Source organism: Protopterus annectens, chromosome 1.part0 (assembly GCF_019279795.1).
Source record: "Protopterus annectens isolate FY-2018-M chromosome 1.part0, PAN1.0, whole genome shotgun sequence".
NCBI classification, from domain to species: Eukaryota; Metazoa; Chordata; order Ceratodontiformes; family Protopteridae; genus Protopterus; species Protopterus annectens.
In genome coordinates, this window is record NC_056725.1 from 1,356,587,107 (window position 1) to 1,356,608,251 (window position 21,145).

A 21,145-nucleotide genomic window follows, 5' to 3' on the forward strand; every position below is an offset into this window, starting at 1 on the left:
CCCGTGCCCGGGGTCCCGAAATAGAGGGTTGGGAGAGGTGCATGCTAGGGGAGGGTTATGATATTGATGTCATTGCTGCTGACTGTGAGTTCTCCACCTGTACAGCAGGCCCACCTGAGGAGGGATGGGAGTCCGGAACCAGGAGGGACAACCTAGGAACCGGGGTCACACGTCGCCGTGAGGAGCCCACCTCCAGGTGAAGAGCTCTGAGAAAACTGGAAGCCGGAGCTGTGGACATAGACGGTGCTAGCAAGAAAATAGGTGCCAGAGGAAAGCAATCAGGCTGCTACGGATGGTCTAAGCACTGCTTCAGGAGAGCATCCGTTCCACTGGAGCCGATGCAGCAAGGGTGGACGGTGCCGACAGGGAAAACACTGCTGTCAGAACAGAGACAGTATGCACCAGAGTGGAAGTATCTTGTCCTTGGCAGGCATTCGAGTTTTGGAGCCGATGGAGTCCAAAGAAACTGTCGGCACCGTAACTGGGGATGGTGCTGAAGCAGGTAAAATCATCAAAGCCGATGTCGGATCGAAGGACGCCACCAAAGTCAGTGGTGCTGAGGTCGGAACCGAAATACGGGTGAATATCATGGACGGCACTGAGGGAGAAGACACAGAGCCTGGTGCCGAAGAGGTCTGTGTCAAGGGCTCCGGCGAAGCACGGAGCTGACTCGGTTCTGTAACTGACGGAGATGCAGGAACCGAGTGACTCTGTTTGTCCTTATGTTTTTTGGTTTTTGGAGGGGGTGAGACCACCGACCCATTGAGTAATCCGTTTTTCCTTATGATTTTTGGTCTTTGGAGGGGGAGAGACCTCCGAACCAGATAGAGCCTCCGAAAAAGGTGTCTTCAGTAATCTATTTTTCCTTATGTTTTTTGGTCTTTGGAGGGGGTGAGACCTCCGACCCAGATAGAGCCTCTGAAAAAGGTGCCTTGAGTAATCCTTTTAAGATAAGTTTATTTGTACGTTCTGCTAGTGTACAATTACTAAAACTAGCACAAATGTCACAGTCAGCTTTAATATGATCCACGCCCAAACAATAGACACAAAGAATATGTGTATCTGAGTTAGGCATCTTACGTCCACACTTGTCACAATGTTTAAATCCCAACTTGGCTTTGTCTGACATAGTAAGGCAACAAGGCTCTCCTATAGAAAAATTAAGGGAGAAAATACCAATTATGTTATTTTAAAAAATACCACTAGTAAAAAGGAAAGGCCTGTCAAAGACAGGAGAGAGCGACAGTACCAAAAAAGGTAAAAAATTAAATTACCAAGGAAAAGGGTAGGAAATAGGCCTAGGTTATAGGCGATAGTGAGAAAGGGCTAACTTGACTAAAAATTAAATAATTTTGAAGAGAAACCGTCTTAAAATTAACAAATTTCTACTTAGCTTTGAGAGAGATGGCTAGCACGTCTGAATAGGAACAAGATCTGAAGTAACTAGAAGAGGGGTATTATGGGTAGGTCTTAGCTGAGAGTTTTTGGCTGGCACGAGCTTTGAAACGGCCGTATCGGTTCAGAGGATGGAACTGAGGTCCTAATGGTAATGAATAAACAAAGATTTACAACATCAGATCATCAGTTCACCTATGGGATGTCTTTAGACTGTAGGAGGAAACCAAATCACCTGTCAAATTCCCATACAGATGCAAGGAGGATATGAAGACTCCACTAAGAAGGCATCTCAACAGAAAACTGAATTGGGGAATTAAGAATTGTGACACACGTTTTGGAAATAAAACTTTGAGTGTGAGTGCTTCTGAAATTGGAAACAAACAGGGCAGTGTTTTGCAACTATCAGCCAAAGAAGCTTTCAAGCAACACTACACATTGTGTTGTCTCAGAATATTTCTGGGCTATTTCTTGGTGTGGTATGTTCAACAACACATGCATCAAAAAATTATACTTTAATGAACCATACCAACATGTTTTCACTTTTCCTTTCCTCAAGATAAGACATGCAATTGTATATATTTATGTGCAAAGTTTCACACATCTCAGAAACCTCTTAAGCTCCTTTTCAGCAGTCCTGGCCTGGCTTACATGCCAGTGCTGGTAATAGGTCTTTACCTTAGTGATACCAAATAAGTTTTACTCTTACAATGAATATGCCTCAGTCATGCACAGATCACCCCTAACCACAAGCCAGTGAAGTACTACCACCAGTGCTACTGATGCCTTACTAAGCCAACATTAAATAATACTGCCATGCTGGAACACATAGAATCAACAGTAGCAGTTGGCAACATTAACACAGAATGATGTGATATGCTTAACAACCTGTTAAGACAAGTTACCCAGGAGAGGCATTTCCCTCCTCAAAGAAGAGTTTCCCACCAATTTATTTTACTTCTGCAAACTGTCAGATGTAAATCAACATAACAAGAAGGAAAAATGTAAAAAGGTATAGTCCCACTGTTAAATTACATCCCTTATCCTATTCAAAACCATGTTTTAAACTGTTAAAAAGAAAATGTCCCAAGTACTTCAGATGAAAAAAAAAGCACTTGGACCAGGCAACAATCTTCTGTCTCTAATCCACAAGGAAAATATTAGGTTTATTTTTCAGAAAGGAAATCAACTATGTCCCTGGAAGCTTTGACAAAAATGAAATCCATAGTTATAGAGGTTAGGCCATCATTTTGTAAGCTGCCCTAATGTAGATACATTTGCACACTGTTTCTACCTGGAATTACACTTCTGAAAATAAATGAAAGCTTGCTAACCTTAATACTTCCAGACCAGTAGTGTATCACCTTATATTATGTTGCCACTAAGTGAAAGAAAAGCAGGCCAATACGGCAAGACAAAAATCAACACAGAAGGAAGTGACAATCACCTACATTGAAACTTACATGGGTCATAAAACAGTGCAGTGGTTAATACTGTTGACTCACAGTGCACTGTTTGCCAGTATGATTTTTGACTGGCATGTGTCTGGTGTAGTCTATCAAAATCTTCCCTTATTCCACTTATGATTTTACTCTGATTTCTTCCCATATCCCAAAGAAATGCCACAGATAAACTGATGATCCTCCAAAATGTCCACTGGAGCACATGTTTTTGAGTGAGTGTGTGTCTGTATCTGTCCTATAAGGGAGCTGGTGCTTTGTTTGGGATCACACTCACTGTGTAGCACCCAATGAGTTTCAGGAGAGACTCTGGGTCACTGACACACCTGAAGTGGATTAAGCAGGTTATCACAGAATGAACAAATGAATGAAATGTGTTCATTCTTTTGTAACTTTATCCTACATTTGATAAACTCTTCTATGAATTCCTGATGCTAAATGTATTTGTTTTAATATGCATTTAAATGATTATTTCTTAATTATGATTTCTTAATATACATTCAGACGTGCTATTGATTAATTACTTCTTTATGATGAATTATTAATGCTACATTTAAATTTTCTGTTAATTATTGTGTGAAGCATTTCTCCCTGGGGCTCTGCTGAAAATAGGTTAACCAAGTTAAGACTTTCCTAGCCAGCAAATGCAAAACAAAAATATATAAAAATTAAATAAAGTGGCCAAAGGAAAAAGTCACAGTAAATCTAAAAGTAATTAGAAAGTTCCAGAAAGCAAGCATACAGTTCCAATCAGGCCAAGGGGTCGTACAGGTAGAAAATGAAAGAAAAATGACTGCAACTGGTGCAGTTAATCAACAGTAAAAAGAAACGCATATTACAGTAAGAAAGAAAACAAAAGTATCATTAAAAAGGTGTGTTTTTAAGAAGAGAATTTTCCTGTGACAACTAACACCAATCAGCAGGTAATACAGCCTAAGAAAGGGTTTCAAACACGAGCTAAGCATACTGTACATGAAGTCGCTGTAATACCCAGTTCTTCACCACAAAGCTTGAAAGGGACCTCTCGGGCGAGTCTGCAACACATTTAGTTACAAATACTCTGCAACAAGAAATAAGATGCTTAGAGAAACATACACTTTGCTTTCTTGCAGAACTAACTACTCTCATACATTTTCTGCATTCATTTTATACTCTTCGCAGTCACAGAGGAACTGCAACCCTATCCTGCCACTCAGGGACACAGGTGTTACATACATATTTTTATATCCCTAGAAGACTTCAGACACTTTTTCTTCAGGTAAATAGCAAGGTGTTATAAGAAAAAAAGACGTAATTGGGAACATGATTTCTGGAAATGTAATTAGCTGGCAGATTTTTGAAAAAGTTCTGTCGGAAATCTTGGGGAAACAAATGGTTCTAACTAAGGAAAGGAGTACTTTGACCTGGGATAGATGATCTGAATTATGTATAAATAGTAAGGCCTTATTAGAAAATGTGACTCAACATCTACACCAACCATAACTGAAGACTGTAAAAGAGATAAAAGAACTGGGGATGGGGAACAAAAAGAAGGATAAAATTGCAGAGAAATAAATAGAATCTGTGCTAACAATACATGCAGAATAATGTTGAGGAAAACAGGTTTAGTGGAAGACAGGAACTCAGCAATATATGTACTGTTGGAATGAGTGACAACTGACAAAAAGAAAGTATATATGTACACTAGGTCCAAAGAACAATGAAAAAAATGAAACTTTTTTTTTTCTTGTGTATCTGTATCTATGTCCGTGTTTAAAATGTAGTGATTTAATAAAGATTAAAAAAAAAGATAAAACTCATTACTCTTTAACCTCTTAGCACAACAATTCTGGAATAAAGCCAAAAGTAATGGGGACACAAAGGCCTAAACCCAGGGCACAATTTTAAGCATGACCCTTACAAACTTAGGAAATCATTAGAATAAAAGGTTTTGCATGAGCATGCATTTTCTGAAGGATATGAAATCGAAAACTTGAATATCTGGCTTCATTTAGCGACTATATTTCCTCAATGATTTGTCAGAAAACAACAAATTTTATGAGGGACAGACAAAAATATGAGATAACAATATGGAGATTCTGAGAAAGTTTGCATAGCTGAAAGGTATGCTAGCCTTAGTCATGAAAATGACACCAGCTCATCACAGGACAAACATACATCCGACCTTTAAAAACAAAGACTAAGGACAAGTACTATGGTCAACAGCTACATTCTGAAATTGCAGTCACTTCTAGTGGGAAACTGTAAGCTAGGGAAATGGCAGCACTATTAATAAGGAAACCTAAATAACAATTTCTTCATGTTTTAATTTCTAGGAAGCTTATATTATTAGCCCACATGTTAAGATTCTCAGTGGTATCATTTAATTACACAGCGCATGTAACATAAAGGAAATATGGCTCTTGTATTCAAATAAAATTAAATTCAGCAGGAAGAGTACAATCTGGGAGTGAACGCTAGTGTGGGTAATCATCTCTCTCTCTCCTCTGCCTTAATTCTAACAGTGAAAATACAGAAACAGTGAAAAAGCATTAGCTCTGCAAGACTGGCTGTATTTAGAACCATTATTCAAATTCATATTAAATCAATGCTTAGTAATATAAAAGTGCAGGGTATAGAAATTTTTTTTTCTCCTGTCTGAGTCTGCCTTTAGAAATGAACTATTATCAGTAATTGCTTGCATGATTCACCACCTGCTGAAAGCTGGCACTCCACAAATATTCAATGTTACTAAAAATGTTTCACATGCAACAGTGAAAATTGTAAAAAAAATATTTTAAATTCAAATTCCTTCAGTTGAGATATAAATGTTACATTTCAAATCTATTTACAAAACAATCAATGTACTCACTCTGTAAAATGAAATGCTGCATGTAATTTTGGCTATCAAAGCCTTTTCAAACTAGAGAGAGAGTTTGAAAAGCAACTATTTCCAAAAGCTACAATAGATCTTACAACACAATGATCTGCAGTCTTTCTAAAATTAATTTCAAATTGGTCATTAATGTCAGCTTTTGTTCATCCCTTTCATGTTTTCAGCAAAGAGCACCTTCTACTAAAAAAGTAAACAAATATAATAATGATAATAATAATCCTTTACACTATTCAAAACATTTTATTAGACTTTGCGTTTTTTAAGAAGGCTTGTTGCTCCACAAGATCAGATAGTATGCAATGATTTAATCTTCTTCTTCTTTCGGCTTTTCCCGGTTAGGGGTCGCCACAGCGGATCACCATGTCCGCACATTAATTGGCAGTGAAGTTTTACAGTGTCGAGTTGCCAGCCCGGCGCCCAACCTTCCACAGAAGGCACACACACATGCACACCTAGGGCCAATTTAGAGTGTCCAATCCACCTGCAGCACGTCTTTGGGATGTGGGAGGAAACCGGAGCACCTGGAGGAAACCCACGCGACCACAGGGAGGACATGCAGACTCCGCACAGAAGGCACCCCAGCCGAGGATCGAACCGGAGAACCTCTTGCTGTGAGGCGGCAATGCTAACCACTGCACCACCGTGGCCGCCCAGTATGCAACGATTTAATAACTTATTTTAAATCTTTCATAGCTGGAATATCAGAGCAAGTTCCACTGAAAGACTTCATTCCAACCAGCATTTAGGCCAACTGCAAACTATGCCAAGTTTTGCATGAGTAGGACTGTCTCTCTAATGACTGCTACCATATGCACATATGAAAAGTAGGAGTGCCCCTGCCTCTCCATGCTCCGTACCTCCATCAGGTCCTCTCTGCTAAAGAAACAACATGGCTACTGGCAGCTACACTTCTACAAGTGTCACATTAACATACAATACAATAAAAGATTTAGGCTGACGGTAATCAGGGCACAAAGAGTGAAAAATAGAAACAAAGTGATTACTGTTAAAGATAATTTTTAAAGCCACAAAACAAACTTTTGTTTTTGCACAGTGTGTGTTAGCGTGCATCTTTATGCATGCGAACATTTCTTTGTGTCAAAATCAAAGTTTGTTTGAAGGTCTGAACTTAAAAATTTAATTTTAAAATACTGCTTCCAAATGCAGACGTCTAAAAGAACCCATACATATTCCCGACATTAATTTTAATGTGCAAGCAGGAGGCGTTTATGTGTCTTTGGATTCCTGTTGTAACTATGCTGGATCAGCATGTGTATGTAGTTGTGAAGCAATTATGTAATTGCCATCTTGGCCTGTTTTTCCTCTTCCTTGGAATAGATCTCTTGGCCACATTTCTACTTATTCAGGTACTATAATTATAGGAGTTTGTAGTGATAGAAATATTTTGCTGATGTGAATCAGTGCTATCAGTATTAGCAGAGTTATGTATAATGTCATTTGACATTGAAGCTAAATGATTCACTGTGGGAACATCCCTTAAAGGAGTATCGCCACTTTCCAGATGTGGGGCAGTGACAGACACATCAACCAAAGTAGTAGAATATGTTGAAGCTTGCACATATGGTACTTCAAAATCCAAAGAATACATAGACATTTAGGTTATAAATGCCAATTCTGTAGTTTCATTTGTAAAGATATAGTCTTTGAGTACCTTGTCACTGCTAAACGGTATGAATTCACTTGTTTTGTGACTTGCAACTCTGAGAATATAGACCACATCCACAGCATGTCCTAGTTTCTATGCAGCAAAAATGAACAGGAAATTAAAGGAAAGAATATCACATTTGCTAGATATTAGGAGAAATGTGGAAAATAATGATTTCATGTAAGCATACTGATTAAAATAATAATGAAGATGGACTCAAGGGTACTTGCATTGTACCCTTAAACAAAGACGGTTACTTGACAAAAATCTCAAACTACAACCCATTGTTATTCTATCACACCTACCAAAATAATGGAAAATGCATCCATACCCAACTTATGAGTCACCCTCTAATAATCTACTATCCAACACTCAACACAGATTCTGACCCAACTGCAGTACCAGCACTGCCCTCCCTAGCCTCTCCAACACAATCAACTAACATAGAAATGAAGGCAAATTAGTCTCTGCTCTCTTCCTAGAATTGTCTAAAGCATTTGATACTGTATAACATAAAAAACTCCTCATGTAGCTTTCCTCTCTTAGACTATGTCAATCATCATGGAGTCTCTGCTATACCTAATTGACAGAAAATAAGCTCTCAAATGGCAACAGTGATTTTCCTCTTTCCTCCCAGTCACAGTGGGAGCACCACAAGACTGAATACTGGGACTTCTGGTATATTTAACATCTTTACAAATAACTTACATACTGCAAATAACCTTGCCTCCACTGTACAATACACTGATGACTCCACACTTATCTGCTCCGCACAATCCTTTGCTTAACTCCAAGAAATAACCAAACCCTCTTTCCCAGCAACTGAATCCCGGCTAATCGACTAAGATCTACTCATAAATATAAACAAAACAAAATTAATGCCTTTTACTCCATAGAAATATACATTTTACATCTATTCATTAAACACCACCAAAGTAAAAACTGTCTCACAACCAAATCTTCCAAGTGACAAAATACTAAAATTTGACCAACATATATCACAAGTGGGGGACTGCCAAGATAGCTGCACGTTAAGTAAGTAACAGCTTAATTCTAGCTCTTCCAGTGTGAAAACAGAAACTCAGCAGACAAAGCCAGTGGACTTCTATTTCTTGGTAAATGTCAGCAACTGGTGAGTAAGTGGACTGCCTAGATGCCAGGAAAAAAGAAATAGAGGACCTGAAAGAGAATCAGCTACAAAAAGGTACTGACTGGGAAGACTACTGCAGCTGTTCAGCAAAAAATAGTGCAAGCTCCAGACATGACTTCCATAACCTAGAGGAATGTATGAAGCAACTGCACACAGACTTGATTAAAATAAACAAAACAATGATGGATTATATCAACTCAAACAACAAAAGGCTGGAAAAAATGGAAGAAGCTTTAAACAGGTATACAGATGAGGTGATAAAACTGTAAATATCAGAGGTTGAAATAAAGAAAAGCTGGCTGAATATGAGAATTTTCAAGAAGAGATGTTTCAACAAATAATAGAATTAGACTACAAAAGCACACAGGGAAAAAAGTACAGTTGTGTATATCTACCATAAATGTAGATGTTCGATTGTATCCAATGCTGCTGTCCTGACTTGTAGGATTTCCTGCCGTGCAAGCCCTTGGCTGGCCCGACTACCAGATGCTGCAGTCCTGACTTGTACGATTTCCTGCTGTGCAAGCGCTTGGTTGGCCCGACTACCAGAGTAACAATCTCCCTCCTCCTTAGGCTGGTAGACGCCCTATTGATGTCTGTATGCTTGGGTATACAGGGAGCCAACTGACACCATATCAGTTTTTTTCTTGCCCCTAGAAGATAGGCACCACCAGCATGAAAATAAAAGCAAGGACCTAAGACAGACTCTAGGCCAGATAGGGAGAACACCCAGGAGGTCCACAGGCTTGGGACAGAAGCAGACTACTATTGTAGGCAATGGGGGAAGGGGGGTGAGAAGAAGACTGCAACAGTGAATACCCTTGAACATCTACATTTATGGTTTGTGTACGCAACTGTACTATGTTCTTCATGTTTCACTGTTACAGTCCTGACTTGTGGGATGATTCCCAAAGCTGAGAAGAGGCTGCCCTACAGGATGGCAGTGGAGAATCCTGCTCTAGACCTGGAAAAGGCTGATAAGTGGTAGTGTTTGGTAAAGGTATTCACAGATGACCGCTTCCAAAATGTCTTTGGTATGTACTCCTTTCAGGAAGGCAGCAGAGGTAGTAGTCGTCCTACTAGAGTGAGTCCTGACAGCTTCAGGTGGCTTTTTACCATGATGGCTGTAACAAAAAAAAACACAGTGAGAGACCCACTTGGAAATAGCCTGTTTGGAAACTGGCTTCCTTTCATAGGCAGCGGCAAAGGACACAAAGTGTTGGTCTGATTTTCTGAAAGATTTAGTTCTATCAAGTAGTAGCAGAGCTGTCTATGCACATCCAAAGAATGAAGGATTCTCTTCTCCTGGTTCTGAGGGCCGGGAAAGAAAGGTGGGCAGGTGTATGGCTTGTTTCAAGAAAATGTCAATGACCACCTTGGGCTTAAATGATGGGTTAGTCCTGAGGGATGCTCTGATAATGGTTCCACTGGGAAGTGAACCCAGGACCTTCTGCACATAAAGCAGATGTGATAACCACTACATTACAGGACCATTTTTCCAGAACAAAAGTGAGGTCTCATGGAGGTATGGGTTGCCTTCTGGGAGGTCTGAAGTGGATCACTACCCCTAAGGAAATGTTACATGAATTTTGATGGAAGAAAAGGCTAGGCCCTTGTTAACCAGGGTAGTCAGGTAATCTAAAATGGAAGAGATCTTGGCTGAATTAAGATTGAGGCCTTGTTGCTGGCACCAGATGGAGAATCTTTTCCACTTGGCTGAGTATGATTTCCTAGTACTAGGCTTTCTGGCCTCTTTGAGAATGTCTTGAATTTGTTTGCTTAGGGCAGGCCTAGAGCTTGGTGCTGAGGAAGTATCCAGGCTGACAGTCTACAGATTGGGATGCACAAACCTCCCCTTGTCCTGAGTCAGAAGGTCCACTCTCTGAGGCAACTGCCATGGTTTTTTGTTGGTTAAACTTAGTAGCAGAGGATACCGGTGTTGTCTGGGTCAGTCTGGGGCTATCAGAATGAATCCTGGGCCCTCTTCTCTGATTTTTAGAAGGATCCGAAAAAGAAGAGGCAAGGGGGGAACACATAAAGGAAAGGATGGATCCAAAGGAAGGATTTAGAATCTGTCTTCCAGGATGAAAGCAGTTTGCTCCTGGAACAGAATCTTTTTAGTTGAGCATTTTCTTTGGTGGCAAACAGGTCTATCTGCAGAGTTCCCATTTCTGGGCTATTCTGAGAAATGTTTCTTGATGCACATGTCATTCATGGGGATCCATAAAGTTCCTGCTGAGGTGATCTGCTAGAGTATTTTGAACACCTGGAAGGTATTGTGCCATGAGGTGCAACTTCAGAAAGTGCACTGTTTCCCAGATCTGCACAGCTAGTCAACATAGAAGGTAGGAGTGAGTGCCTCCCTGTGTCTTGATGTAACTCGTGACTGTGGTGTTGTCTTTTTTTGACTAACAGGACCCCTGGTTTCCATTTTACTTTGAAAGTTGCTAGGACTTTTTGAACTGCCATAAATTCTTTCCAGTTTACGCGCTTGCCTTTGACCTGAATTTCTCAAAGGCCTTGGGATTGAAGATGTTGGAATGAGCCCACCAGGCTGTCTCTGAGGCATCTGTGGTTACTGTCTGGCTCTGAGGGGGTGAACCTGAAGGGGAGACCCAGGTTTTTGGCACAAGCCTGTGCCCACCATGCAAATTCCTACTTGAGACAAGGGATCAGCTGAATTTTGGTCACCAGGGACTGTGAGTGCTGGCACCACATATTCTTGACATACCACTGGAGTTTCCTCATATGTAGCCTGGCCAGAGGATTCATGAGGATGTAAGATGCCATGTAGCCTAATGCTCTGAGGAATTCCATGGCTAGGAGGCATTGTCTGCATAATGTTTTGGAAGTATTGGGTCAAATATTAGACCTTTTCTGAAGAGAGAAAGGCCTTTTGAAGGGAAGAATCCAGAAGAGCCCCAAGGAAAACAATCCTGATGGATGGGTCTATGTTGGACTTGTGTAGATTTACGGTGAACTCCAAAGAAGTGAGGAGGTTCTGAGTAAAATTCAGATCCCTGAGGAGCTTTGACTGACTTGTGGCTTGAATAAGGTAGATGTTTAGATAAGGATAAATATGGACCCCTCTTGTTTTGCAGAAGGCAGTCTGAGGGGCTAAGCACTTTGCGAAAACCCTGGGAGCAGTACACAAGCCAAAGGGCAGTACAGAGAATTGAAAGTGACTGGTATCTGTTCTGAAACTTAGAAGCTGCTGCATGATTCCTCTGCAGGAATGAACATATAAGTATCTTTGTATGCTAGATATTTTTGAAGAGTCAGCATTTTGAATTTTGGTACCAGAAGGGACTGATTGAGGTTGGACAGGTCTAGAATAGGCACCAACAGCCTTCCTTTCTGGGAACCAGAGATAGCCTGGAGTAGAATCCCTTTCCTTTCTGATATTCTAGAACTGGTTCCACTGAGCCCTGTGAGTACTGATTGAGAATTTGTGAAAGAGTCTCTGCTCTTTTATTTTGTGGAATATATGTGTAACCTGAGTATCTTAATGACTCTTTGAAAGCGAGTCAGTAACCATTTGAAATAATATTCAGAACCCACGTATCTTAAGTGATGAGGGACCAGTTTTCTTTGAACAAGAAAGTACAGTTGTGTACCTACCATAAATGTAGATGTCCGATAGGTATGCATCTGCAGTCATCACATATGGGTTTGTCCTGCCTCAGGCAGCCCTTCGGTCGGCCGGATTCCAAAGTCTGGGTCCGGCGTCGGCTGAAGTCGCCCTTTCCCCGACGTCAGAGAGCCTGGGGTATAAAAGCGTCAGCCGACGCCATCTTCCTCAGTTTTTCTTGCCCCAGATGCCAGGAGCCCTCTAAGGAAGGCTAAATTTGGAGAAATGCAATAAATTCCAAAAATGCACAGAAATATATATGTGTATATATATATATATATATATATATATATATATATATATATACATATATATACATATATATAAAACAAATACACCATAATGGATAACCCCAGCTAGCTATGAGAGGGATAAGTACCCAATAAATACCACAGAGGGGAAGGAGGGAGGGTAAACCTGACTGCAGATGCATACCTATCGGACATCTACATTTATGGTAGGTACAAAACTGTACTATGTCCTTCAAGGATGCATCTGCAGTCATCACATATGGGTAGAATACCATAGCCAATCTGGGGGTGGAGGATCTATGTAAAGGATGGTGTAGCTAAGATGCCCTGCAGGACTGCCGTAGCAAAGCCTGCTCTGGAATATAAAGGTAAATTGTAATGCTTGGAAAATGTATGCACGGAGCTCCATGTAGCAGCTTCTAAAATGTCCTTGGTAGCCACCCACCTTAAGAAGGCTGTGGAGGTGGCTGTGGCTCTGGTTGAATGAGGTCTAATGTTAGCTGGCACAGTTTTTCCATGAAAGGAGTAACAAAAACAAATGCAATTCCCTATCCATTTTGAAATTGTCTGTTTGGAAATTGCTTTTCCTTGTGCACCAGCAGCATATGCTACAAACAGCTGGTCAGTTTTTCTGTAACTTTTAGTTCTGTCCAAGTAGTAGCGCAACTGCCTGTGTATGTCCAGGGTGTGCAGAAGTTTTTCCCCTTTGTTTTGTGGATTTGGAAAGAAGGTAGGCAGGTGAATAGCTTGGTTTAATGAGACCCTGGATACCACCTTTGGCATAAATGAAGGATTGGTTCTCAATGAAACTCTGTCCTGATGGAAAATAAGAAATGGCTGTACTGCCATGAGGGCCTGTAACTCAGATACTCTTCTTGCTGAGGTTATGGCCAGAAGGAAGGCAGTCTTCCAAGACAGGAACTCTGGTTCTGCAGATGCTGCTGGTTCAAAGGGAGGCAGTGTTAGTTTTTCCAACACGAAGTTAAGGTCCCAAGTAGGCACTGGTGGTTTCCTTGGAGGATTGATGTTTTTAATTCCTCTTAGAAACTGTCTTAGGAGAGAGTGAAAGAAGACAGGTGGATCAGTATTGTACTCTGCTGAAATTGCTGAAGCATGAATTTTAATGGAAGAGTAAGACAGGCCATTGTGGAGCATTTCTGCCAAGTATTCCAGAATATGTGCCATGTTCATCACTGTCGCATCTAGGCCCTTTGTGGTGTTCCAAGTGTGAAATCTTTTCCATTTTGCTGAATATGCCTTTCTTGTGGAAGGCCGGCGAGCTTCCATGATGATATCCTTCACTCTCTTGGATAGCTTATCCTGTGGAGGAATCAAGGTATTTTCCAGGCTGTTAGTTGCAAGGTTTTCAGGTTGGAATGCAGAGTTTTGTAATTGTGCTGTGTCAGGAGAAGTGGCCATTGTGGAAGAGGCCATGGTTTCGTGCGTGACATGCTCTTTAATAGTGGGTACCAGTGCTGTCTTGGCCAGTCCGGAGCTATCAGAATCACTTTTGGCTGCTCTGTCCTGATCTTCAGTAAGACCTTGGTCATTAATGGAAGAGGTGGAAAAGCATACACTGTTAGAGTTCTCCAGCTGAAAGAAAGGGCGTCCACTTTCCATGCTTGTGGGTGGTATGTCCTTGAGCAGAATTTCTTCAGCTGATGATTGTGGGGGGAGACAAAGAGATCTATGTCCGGCCTCCCCCATAATTGTGTTATCTGAAGGAAGATGTCTGGGTGCAGCATCCATTCGTGTGCATCCATGATGTTTCTGCTTAAGCTGTCCGCCAGTATATTGTCCTTTCCTGGCACAAACTGGGATTGTAGCTCTATATTGATTTTCAAGGAAAGTTCCCATAGATTCATTGCCAGTCTGCAAAGAGGGTAGGAATGGGTGCCTCCTTGCTTGTTTATGTACCACATAACTGTGGTGTTGTCTGTCCTTATTAGCAGGTGGCCTTGATGCAGAAAGAGTTTGAAGGCCTCGATTGCATGTATCACTGCCAGCATTTCATTTTGGTTTATGTGCATGCGTAGCTCTTTTTGTGACCATAGTCCTTGAATGCATCTGCCCTCCATGTGCGCTCCCCATCCATGGTCTGAAGCGTCCGTTGTAATGGTTTGGCTGGCTATTGGTTTGCTGAAGGGCAGACCCCTGTTTGACTGGCTTGCTTGAGCCCACCACAGAAATTCCTTTTGAAGGCATGGAATGAGTGGTATCAAAGTTTCCAAGCTGTGACTGTGCTGAGTCCATAAACTCCTTAGGTACCATTGTAGTTTCCTCATATGCAGCCTTGCTTGTGGAATCAGAAGAATGCAAGAAGCCATGTAACCCAGGGCCTGCAGGATTTTCCTTGCAGTCAGCTGAGTTTGTCCTGACAGATTTTTGAAGTAATCCGGTAGTTGACTTTGTTTTTCTTCTGTGAGGAAAGCCATTTGGGTGGTTGTGTCTAGATTTGCACCCAGAAAAGTTATTCTTTGGGATGGAACAAGTCTTAACTTGTGAATGTTGACTGTATATCCCAAGGCCTGAAGTAGGTGGATGGCATAATTCAAGTGTTTTACCAAAGTTTGTTGACTGTCCGCTTGTATAAGGCAGTCATCCAGATATAGGTATATTTGAATCCCCTGAAGTCTGCAGTGTGCAATTACTGATGCCAGGCATTTCGTGAATACTCTGGATGCAGTAGATAAGCCAAAGGGCAATGCTGAGAATTGATAATGCTCTGAACCTGCAAGAAATCTGAGGTGTCTTCTGCAACTTTGTCTGACAGGGACATGCAGGTATGCCTCCTTGAGGTCTAGAGTTACCAGCCAAGACCCCTTGCCCAGCATGGAAAGGAGTTGCTGTAGAGTCAGCATTTTGAATTTTGGCACAATGAGATAAGTATTCAGTGCGGACAAGTCGAGAATAGGCCTCCATTGCTTTTCTTTTCTTGGAACAAGCAATAGTCTGGAATAAAATCCTTGGCCTTGTTCTGAGAGAGGAACCTTTTCTATAGCTTTCATTTGCATTAAGTTGGAGATTTGTTTCAAAGCCTCTGCCCTTTGATTTGGTGGCAGGTCTGGCATGCCTTTTCGTTTTGGTAATGTGTGAAAATGGAACCTGTATCCTTTGTCTATTATTTGTAGTGTCCATTTGTTCCTTGTAATACTGTGCCAATTTTCTGAGTATAAAGAAAGCTTTGCGCCCAAAGGTGCTTCCAATTGAGCCCTGGTTGGTGGTGTCAAAGTAAAGTCATTGAGTCTGTCCTTGTGCAGCAGTTGTAGGTCCTGCACTACCTCTCTGGTTGGGAGGCTGCCACTGACGTCCTCTGTAGGAGCCTCTAGCTTGCCCTCTACCTCTGGCACGCCTGTTCTTGCCTCTCTGAAATCTCTCTGTGTCTGGAAAGGACCAATGCTTGGAAGGCCAATTTCTGCTGAATCTTGGTGGTTGGACTTGGAGAAAATCTTTGACTGTTTGTACAGATTTTGCCTTTTCTTCAAATTTCTTTAAGACCTCCTGAGCAGTGGAGCCAAATAACTTTTTGCTTTTCCAGTGGAGCATTCAGAAGCTTTGCTTTAACATGGTCTGGCAGAGATTGTTCCTTCAGCCAAGCATGCCTACGTATGACTGCACCTGTCATAGCTGACCTACATGAAGCTTCCAATGCATCATAACCACACTGCAAGAAATGGTTGCTAACCTGTTGGGAGTTATGTACCAGATCCTGAAGTGATTTGTGATCTAGGGGTTCAGGTGAAGACAGTTTTTTATGCAATTCATCTAACAAATACTCTTGGTACTATATCATATGAAATTGACAATTTAAAGCCCTCATAGAAAGAGTAGCAGAAGTATACACTTTTTTACGCCATCTCTCTAAAGCCCTGGACTCCCTTTCAGAGGGGAGTGGATTTTTAGAAGTGGCAGCTGCAACCCCTTTAGGGCCCTGGGAAATAGTTTCTGGATCAGCAGAGTGGGCCTTGTAAAGGAAAAGATGCGAGTCCGGGACCCTGTAGTACCTATCGGGTTTGACAGGAGCCAGAGGAAGAGTGTCAGGGGTTGTGCTAGACTCAGAGTACACATCATCAATGACATTCAAAACAGGAGGAATAGCCAAAGGTCTATGCTGAGGCAAATGCAAGAAAGTCCTTAATCTCTTCCTGGAATCAGAGAATTCCTGGCTCTGCCATTGGAAATGCTCTCTCATAGTGTGTAGTGTCTCCCTGAAGGACAGCTCTTCAGGACGGGAGACCGAGGGGATAGATTCCTCTGCATCAGAATCCTCGTAGGCCGAAAAAAACTCCTCCTGGTAGTCCAAGAGAGTAGAGCCATCAGAGGCCTCATCTGAGGAGTGGGGATCAGCGGCTCAACCCTGGGCCTTTTATCTGGAGGAGGTTGAGAGCCCTTGTCCGGATGAGGCTGTGAGCCCCTAATTAAGGAAATAAGGTCCTCTGCTAAACTTAGGATCTGTGAACCTGTAGAGGGTCCCTGAGGAATAACCCTGGGAGGCAAAGCTTTTGAGTGTTTAGCAGCTTTAGCCCTAGAGAATGCCTTTATGGACATGGATGCAGGAGGCCTGGCTGCACCACGTGCTGGTGTAGTTTTGTCTAGGGGAATGGTGTCGGAAGGTTCCAGGACACCAGTTTCTGATGGAGATTCAATAACCGACTCCGTAGGGGCCTCCGGGGCCGAGGTTGTCGGTTGAGCGGTTTCGGTGGTCGGAAGTACCAAGGACTCGGTTTCAGCCGAGACCGAGACACTCGCGGTAGGCCTGGCCGTGGTTTCAGCCGAAACCGCGGCCCTCGTGTGTCGGTCCTTGTCCTTCCATTTCTTTGTTAAGTGTGAAGTCGGAGTCTCCGACGGCATATTGTAAGCAAAACTAGCCCCAAAAAATTCCTCTGCAAACTCCGCCCGACGTCTAAGAGTGCGTCGGTTGAAGGAAGCACAGGCTGAACAGGCCGAGACGTCGTGGTCTGGGCCTAGGCAGGGGAGGCAGTAAGAGTGGAAATCCTTATGAGGTATTTGTTTCCCACAAGTTAAGCAATTATTAATTTTATCTGACATCGGCTGAGGCAAGAAAGAGTCCCCAACGGGGTACTTAGCTTTTGAAGTCTTCGGTAGCTGAATTACAGGAGCTGGCCGACCAGCACTTGTGAACTGCTTCTGCTTCGGGCACCACGCGGCAAGAAAGACTGAGGAAGATGGCATCGGCTGACGCTTTTATACCCCAGGCGCTCTGACGTCGGGGAGAGGGCGACTTCAGCCGACGCCGGACCCAGACTTTGGAATACGGCCGACCGAAGGGCTGCCTGAGGCAGGACAACCCATATGTGATGACTGCAGATGCATCCTTGAAGGACATTAACTGTTACTTCTTCTGGTACCTCATTACCGGAATCAGCAAAATTAACCTCATATGCTTTTCTGAATTCAGATTGCCTGTGTTTCTTTTGCAAAATTTTCACTCTTCTTCCTTATTTTTACTTTTTAAAGTGACTCAATAAAAAGCATTCTTTATTTAAAAAAAATATTTTTAATTATATCTTATTTATTTGCTTTTGTTTACTGGGAAAGTCTGTCTGGGAATTGAAATGTCCACTTTCAGTGGAGGCCTAGGGAGAAAAGCCCCAGAACAAGGACAGAAATACATTTTTAACAATTCAAAAGAAAAACAGTCAATAAACGTTATCTACAAAGTACTAAGCAAACGGTCAACAAACGTTATTTACAAAGTTTGTGTTTCTTAGTTATATTTCATTACTTATACACACATACAATGCATAGATCAGTCTATCTTTTTTAGAAATAGTGATAAATATACATAAAAAAACTAAAAGTCAGATAATAGTTTGTCTCAACAGAAAAAAGGTCAGGCTTCTATTACAAATCAACATGTCATAGTCTGACATCCTAGGTATCAAAACATACATACAAAACACACAAAAATTAAGAAACTGTTAAAACATAAACAGAAAATATCAAGCAGTTTCTAATGTTCTTCAACCAATTACATAATTCGTAAGTCAGAAGAGGTTCTCAGTCCATTCTTCTTAAGTCATTAATGCTTTCATATTTCTGCCATGAGCTACTAACACTGTATAGATTAAGACAAATATAATCTAAATGATTAGTGAAGGACTAGGAAAGCATACGCTGAAAGGCACTTACCTGAAGTAAAAATTACTTGACAAATCCACACTCTGGAAGATCTTAACATACCTAAAACAGAATAAAAGAAATAAATAGAAAATAATCCACATATTGTACATAAAATATAACACATTCGAAAACAGAACCACCAACTATCCTAAATTGGATTTTTCCAAATGATAACTCAAATTGGAAAACCTTACACTTCGACCTACTTAATACTAATCATGACTTAACAGGAAATAACACTATAAATCAAAGCAAATTAATTTAGCATTATCTTTGTAACAATATACAATATCTCCCTACCATCATCCTTTTCTTTTATGAACCATATCTTAAACTCTTTCAGAAATATCATACTCAGCAAAACAGACTTGAAAACTTTGGTTTGAGATCATCATTCCATTCCATTTAGTATAACCAAATCTTTCTTTAATAAGATGTCTACATTTACACTTGACATCTGGGAGACCAAAGGCTTTTCTTGCTGGTATCAATGTTTTAAATATCTGAAACTGAAAGATCTTCAACAGCTTATACATAATTATGATTGGCATACTATGAAAATTGGTATGCAATTCAAAAAATGCAGCTTATATGAATACCATCTATCATTACAAAGATCCATGATCTGTGGTAATGACAACCTTAACAGTCTGCACAGAATGCATTTATGCAGCTGCAGTGTGTTAACACAGCACATCAATAATTCATCAAAAAACATTTGCCCCAAATGGAAATCATGTTACAATCTGAAATTATTCTGCTTTCTAGCAGTAAAGTAGTTCACTACTGCACAACAATGAAGGAATAAAATCCTGTGTACATGAAAAAGAAACAGCAGTAAATATTAGTATAAGAGTTTCCACTTTGCTACCTAAAATGTTAATATGATGTTACAAAATTCATCAGGTAAAGGGGGGAAGGTTTGGGGGGCTTTACTGTTACAGCAATCTTCCATTATCAATATCTATTGTTGCTAATATACTGTCAGAATCTCAAGCAATACCTTGTCTGTTCCTGCAAGCTGAAGGCATGAGATAAACAGTACCCCAGGCAATCAGCTCCACCTAAAACAAGCTATGAATGCTACTAGTAAAGGCATATAAGACATGAAAGTTATATACTTGCCATAATGCTAGATCCATGTTGTCTTCTTCTCTCCATCTCAATTTATCGGATGATCCAATTTGGATCTAATCGGATTCAAAGCTAGCACATCAGACTCGTCAGCTTTGAAACTCTGCTTCTTATATCATAATGCAAATCTCACCCTAAACTTCCTCAGATCAAGTTTGCCCTGCTATACCTTAGATACACCTGGAAGGTACCCCAAATACAATGAAATGGTGGACTAAGAAAAGAGTCCCAAGGTTAGACTTTGGGCTGGTCTGCACAGTTCATCAGAAGCCAGAGAATAAATATAACAATTTCAAAGGGAGAGTGAAGGGAGGGATGGTTGAGATAGATGGAAGAAGAAAACGTGGATCTAGCATTACAGTTAAGTACGTAACTTTCATATCCAATGTTGTCTTTTCTATCCATCTCAGCCTGTGGGTCAGAGTCCCAGTCAGATGAAATGGATGGCATCATGAGAGAAAATTCCACAAAATGGTGGAGCCAAAAACAGATATAGGTTTGGGCTGAATATTTAATTTGTAATGAGCTATAAAGGTATGAGTGCTGGACCAAGTAGCAGATGCACAACTTTCATCCAAGGAGACAGTAAGGGCAGTAAAAGTAGCAACTGCTTGGCAGAATGGGCTTTTGGTTCAATAGGTAATGTGATGTCCCCACTCTGGGCCAGTAATCAAGGAGCCTGAATCCTCACCACTTAGACTGGAGAGGGATGTTCACTTGGAATACAAATGGATACACTCAGTATTTCCAGATGCAGACCTCTCTGCATCAATCACAATTTCTCTTAAGAGCACACAGGGCACATGCTCAGCCCAGGGTCTGGATTTCTCTGTCTTGTCTCCCTCCAGGTCCCCAGTAAGACTCCCCACTGGTATAGATGTAGGTTTAGGTCCTCAGTCGAGTGTATAAGCCAAGTCCTCCAGCACACTCTATGAAACCAGTAGTTAATGTCCCTGCCCCAAGTAGCTGGCACACACAGTCTTTGAGATTTAATTTTCACACACACGTACATTCCTGGGAAAGGCTAGCATATGTTACCCACTTTACCAACTTTATCCAGACTATAAGGTGGTTTCACTGCCATCAGTCAGTTACTATAAGGCTCTTAAAAGGGTATCCAATTACACTGAGTGAAGTCAATACAAATGGTAAGGTTGACCAAACAGCCTGGCTTTCAGGAGTGGCCAGAGTTATCACCAAATAAATATGTGCAAATACTCTCAAAGCTTAAATATTTTCTAAAAAGGACCAGCCGCAATAAAAAGTTTAAAAAATATTTATTAATACATTATAAAAGAGCAAGAAAATATTAACCATCTATTTACAGTACAAGCCAGTTTCAGTCACAGGGAATATTAAAAATGACACAGATGGAAAGTGTCACAGAGTTAAAGAAAATAAATACTTCTAATCTCACTATATTTTCCAACAAAAGAATT

General features: G+C 41.1%; 1 protein-coding gene across 4 annotated transcripts in view; it reads right to left on the reverse strand.

Annotated features, from left to right (window-relative positions):
• Positions 1 to 21,145, reverse strand: part of FIG4 (FIG4 phosphoinositide 5-phosphatase) — a 3,828,182-nt gene that overhangs the window by 3,122,902 nt on the left and 684,135 nt on the right. For all 4 annotated transcript variants that reach the window (XM_044066775.1, XM_044066785.1, XM_044066766.1 and 1 more), the window contains exon 6: positions 18,582 to 18,632. In XM_044066775.1, the coding sequence (XP_043922710.1) occupies positions 18,582 to 18,632 (51 nt within the window). The remainder of the gene's footprint in view (positions 1 to 18,581; positions 18,633 to 21,145) is intronic.